The 5,332-nt window shown below is 36.7% G+C and overlaps 1 protein-coding gene across 1 annotated transcript in view; it reads right to left on the reverse strand.

Moving 5' to 3' along the window:
- LOC103594321 overlaps positions 1 to 5,332 on the reverse strand; it is a 129,433-nt gene that overhangs the window by 29,805 nt on the left and 94,296 nt on the right. Inside the window, exon 4 of the mRNA XM_008577538.1 lies at positions 439 to 523. Within this exon, the coding sequence (XP_008575760.1) occupies positions 439 to 523 (85 nt within the window). The remainder of the gene's footprint in view (positions 1 to 438; positions 524 to 5,332) is intronic.

Consider the following 5,332-nt stretch of genomic DNA (forward strand, 5'->3'; position numbering starts at 1 on the left):
AGTTCATGTGGAGTGTTTAGCCTTCTGCCTGCAGAGAGTAAGTCTTCAATGCATGAGATCCCATTATTATTATTGTTATTGTTATTATTATTATTACTATTATTAGCATTACATAAATGTCTGATAAATAAATTAATAAATGTCAGCCTTTTTCAGGATCAGACTCACCAGGCAACTCAAATTTGGAGGGATAAGGAACTACATTTTATTAGTTCAATTTATAATGGTCGGGTGTAAGGAAATCACTAAAATTTGGCTTCTCAGCCAGAATTCACCAATTTATTATAGAAGATACATTTTTTCTAGGGGTCAGAACTTCCTGAAGTCAAGGTACTTGAAGCACGGAATTAATAGAAGGCTGTTTGCGGTCTCTGAATCAGAACAAAGGGCATTGTCTCTAGAGTCTTTCAGGATGTGTGACACAGGCCGGAGACTTACCCAACTCCACCATCACCTGTACCTTTTGGGAGGTTGAAAAGTTTGTATCCACCGAATACCAGGACTTTCTCTCCCTCTCTTCACCCTTAGAGAGAAAAGGTAAATACTGGCAGATCTGTCTTATCCACGCCTAATATAAAATTTTGAAGCTACAAGGAGCCTTAAGGATCTTCTATTTCCTTAAACTAGACACGCATTTTATAGATGACAAACGTGAGTCTCAAGAGACTGTCCCAAGGAAACCTGGATATAGGTTAACAAAGCAAGGCCCTGACCCTAGTTTCCTAACTTCTAGTGCTTCCAGTTTGCTATCCTGCTTTCTCTAATATTTCCTATTGTGATAGACTTAAAAATATGCGTACCAACCTCCAAACCTTATTCATGTCCTAATCTCTTGGAATCTGTATGTAAAAATTGTCTTTGTGGGTGTGATTAAGAATCTTGAGATGGGGAGATAATCCTGGATTTTCAGGATGGACCTTAAACGCGATCACACGTATCCCTATAAAAGGTAGGCCAAGGGAGATCAGGAGCAGAGGAAAAGGTTATGTGAAGACAGAGCAGACAGAGTTTTAATGATACTGGACTTGAAGACTGGTGTGAAATGGCCACAAATCAAGGAATGCCAGCAGCCACCAGAAGCTGAAAGAGATAAGAAAGGGATTCTCCCCTAGATTATCTGGAGGGAGTGTAGCCCTGCCAACACCTTGATTTTGGCCTGATGATACTGGTTTCAGACTGTTGGCCTCCAGAACTGTGAGAGAATAAATGTCTCCTGTTTTAAGCCACCAAGTTTGTGATAATGTGTTACATCAGCCATAGAAAACTAATACACCTATGAAAAAGAAGTCATAGTTCCCTGTTTAGAAAAATCATTGGCACATGATACTATAGGCACATGCGTATTTCATACACAGACTGTCCCAGAACTCACACAACTCTTTGTCCAAAATCACCTTTTATAGCATAATGTCTCAGAGTTAGCTGGACTATAGTTTATTTTGTTATGCTACATATATTTAAAAGAGATCTTACTAAGATTTTTTTTTTTTAGATGACTTTAGTGTTATGTTACATATATTTAAAAGAGATCTTACTAAGATTTTTTTTTTTAGATGACTTTAGGGGACACACTTGTCTTATGAGCAACACATGCATAATTATCATTTAGTATGTTAGTTTTGCAAATAACTAATCTCATGACATTATGTTGATATTATTAGCTTTAGTTTCAAAACATGGAGATCCTCCCTTTGGAAGAACTGCACCCCCGAAAATCCCCATAGCAATGGTCTCTCATCACTCTTCCGTGCATGGGTTCAAATCCATTGCATAATCTTGGCTTGTACGTAACTGGATGGTATTTTTTTTTTACCTTAAACAAAACACCTCCTTCAAAGCTTAAATCTTAAACATGTGCAAGTTAACACACAAATGTTGTGGTAGTATTGGCTGAAGATTAGGAGGCTACCCCTTAGCTTTATGAGGAANAAAAAAAATACCTCTTCTAAGTTATTTTCATCATTAATTCAAATTATTAAAACATAAAAGATAAAATGTCTAAAGTTTTTGAAATGGCTCATTTGGATTATATTATAATATTGCAAACAAATGGGGAAAAAGCTTACAACCGAGTTTGTTTATTTTTTTAATTAAACTGGATGTAAAGCCAACATTTCTGCTTGTTTACCTATAGGAACTATAAAATACATGGTGAATATTGGCTTTTTCTGGCATTTCCCATATAAAAATGTGCTGTTTATATATGAAAAAGTGACTATACTTTGGGGAAAAGAAACTTAGAGTGTGTTCACCCTTAGTGTAGCTATGTTACTCTAAGAGGAAATAGCTGTGTTTACTAATGCCATACCCAGTTAACAATATGTGAAGTTTAATTTTAAAATAATATATGAATACTTTATTGTATACAAAATGTGTTTAGTTAAAAACAAATTTCTTAAAGCATAGAAAATTTAAATAGATTTGTATCAACACGGCTTTCCAACCCACCATCCTTATCAACTTATTTCAGATTATCTTCAAGGGGAAATGGTTTTGCACCCAGTTGTAAACAGAGGTTAGCCCTCTGCTTTGAAGGGTAGGGGGTTGTATGTGAAGTGCGGAAATAACTCGCCACTTTAGTTCATGGTATTAGACATTTTTGAGTGATAGCCAAAGGGTTCTTGTCAGTTTCAGGAATTTACTGAGTACATACTTTCACTTTTCAGAAGTGGGCCTGGAACCAAACTCTTAATAGAACGGATCGCAAGTCTATGTCATAGAGTCTACAAATGACTTAAAAGGGCTCTTTTTAGAATTTCCACACACTAGGAATGTTCAAAAGAGTCAATAAAACTAAACTTTGGAGCCAAGCAGTCAAGGTGGGAAAATGACTACTTAAAGACTGCCAACAGAAATGCTGAACTTCAAGTAGTGATCGTGAAACCTGGCATGGGGCGTGGCATAGTGGTTACCAATGCAGCTTCCAAGTCCACAGTCCTGGGTCAAAATCCAGGGTCTTCTCCTTCCTTAGGTTGTGACCTGGGACAAATCATGCCATTTCTCTCAAAGTGATTTATCTTATCGCTGCAATGAGTACAATAGCGCCAGGTGCCTCCCCTGGGTAGTAGCATTTCATGCACTTATAAATGCTACGTTTATTTCTGTGATTCTTCACTTCATATTTATCTCCTCTTTCAGATGTTAAGTTCCCACAAGTCAAGTGCCCTGCCCATTCTCATATTCCCCAGCATCAATCACATACATGCTTGGCATGAAGAAAGTATTCAATGATGAGTTTCATTTGAAAACTGTGGAGAGCACATGAAACAGTTCATGTGGAGTGTTTAGCCTTCTGCCTGCAGAGAGTAAGTCTTCAATGCATGAGATCCTATTATTATTATTATTATTATTGGCATTACATAAATGTCTGATAAATAAATTAATAAATGTCAGGCTTTTTCAGGATCAGACTCACCAGGCAACTCAGATTTGGAGGGATAAGGAACTACATTTTATTAGTTCAATTTATAATGTTCGGGTCTAAGGAAATCACTAAAATTTGGCTTCTCAGCCAGAATTCAGCAATTTATAATAGAAGATATATTTTTTCTAGGGGTCAGAACTTCCTGAAATCAAGGTACTTGAAGCACAGAATTAATAGAAGGCTGTTTGCGGTCTCTGAATCAGAACAAAGGGCATTGTCTCTAGAGTCNAGGCCAAGGGAGATCAGGAGCAGAGGAAAAGGTTATGTGAAGACAGAGCAGACAGAGTTTTAATGATACTGGACTTGAAGACTGGTGTGAAATGGCCACAAATCAAGGAATGCCAGCAGCCACCAGAAGCTGAAAGAGATAAGCAAGGGATTCTCCCCTAGATTATCTGGAGGGAGTGTAGCCCTGCCAACACCTTGATTTTGGCCTGATGATACTGGTTTCAGACTGTTGGCCTCCAGAACTGTGAGAGAATAAATGTCTCCTGTTTTAAGCCACCAAGTTTGTGATAATGTGTTACATCAGCCATAGAAAACTAATACACCTATGAAAAAGAAGAAGTCATAGTTCCCTGTTTAGAAAAATCATTGGCACATGATACTATAGGCACATGCGTATTTCATACACAGACTGTCCCAGAACTCACACAACTCTTTGTCCAAAATCACCTTTTATAGCATAATGTCTCAGAGTTAGCTGGACTATAGTTTATTTTGTTATGCTACATATATTTAAAAGAGATCTTACTAAGATTTTTTTTTTTTAGATGACTTTAGGGGACACACTTGTCTTATGAGCAACACATGTGTAATTATCATTTAGTATGTTAGTTTTGCAAATAACTAATCTCATGACATTATGTTGATATTATTAGCTTTAGTTTCAAAACATGGAGATCCTCCCTTTGGAAGAACTGCACCCCCGAAAATCCCCATAGCAATGGTCTCTCATCACTCTTCCGTGCATGGGTTCAAATCCATTGCATAATCTTGGCTTGTACGTAACTGGATGGTATTTTTTTTTTACCTTAAACAAAACACCTCCTTCAAAGCTTAAATCTTAAACATGTGCAAGTTAACGCACAAATGTTGTGGTAGTATTGGCTGAAGATTAGGAGGCTACCCCTTAGCTTTATGAGGAACAATTATTTAAAGTAAATCACAGAATAAGAGAATATTTATTGCTAAGACTAGATGTTTTTCTAAACACATTTTAACTGAGAGTAGAATTTTTAATAGTCAACAGGGTATTGGTCCAAAGGCTTTTGCGACTGTTGCTAGGTCACATTTTTCTAGGCATCAGCTTCCAGTGGCAATTGGATTTTATCTTCTGGAATTGTGTTAATTTGTGTATGTTTATCAGAAGTCTCCATATGGCAAATATAGGGAACTAAGTCACTATAATTTATACAATTAACTCACTGATAAAAAACTAAATATTGTGACAAAGTTTGTACAATCCTCTGTCAGATATTTCATCAGAGTAATGAATAGAGAAAACTCTGGCATCCACCACTAAAGTAAGGGGAAAATATTCCTAAAGAACAGAGAAGGAAATGAACATCACGTTCTCTTAGAGAAAAGCAAGAATCTGTAGGTCAAAAATGGTAGAATGTTAGCGATTCCCTACTGTTCAATTTAGTAGTTTACTTGGAATCCATTGGTCTTGGAGGGTATAAAAGTGATTCCATTTAAAGTTATGCCATGGGCACTTGGCTTCTTATGATCTGTTTCCCCACTTTGTTCCTTTGAACCAGTTTACCTTTCATATGCCTAACAGAGTTGTTTGCATAGGATTTGGTGTCAATATTTAAAGAGAAGAGCAGAGGATTATATTATTTATCCAAAATGATCAGTTTTTTGTCTTCCAAAAAGGTTGACCTTTTACATGGAACAATTTGA

Source organism: Galeopterus variegatus, unplaced genomic scaffold (assembly GCF_000696425.1).
Source record: "Galeopterus variegatus unplaced genomic scaffold, G_variegatus-3.0.2 Scaffold1529, whole genome shotgun sequence".
Lineage (NCBI taxonomy): Eukaryota > Metazoa > Chordata > Mammalia > Dermoptera > Cynocephalidae > Galeopterus > Galeopterus variegatus.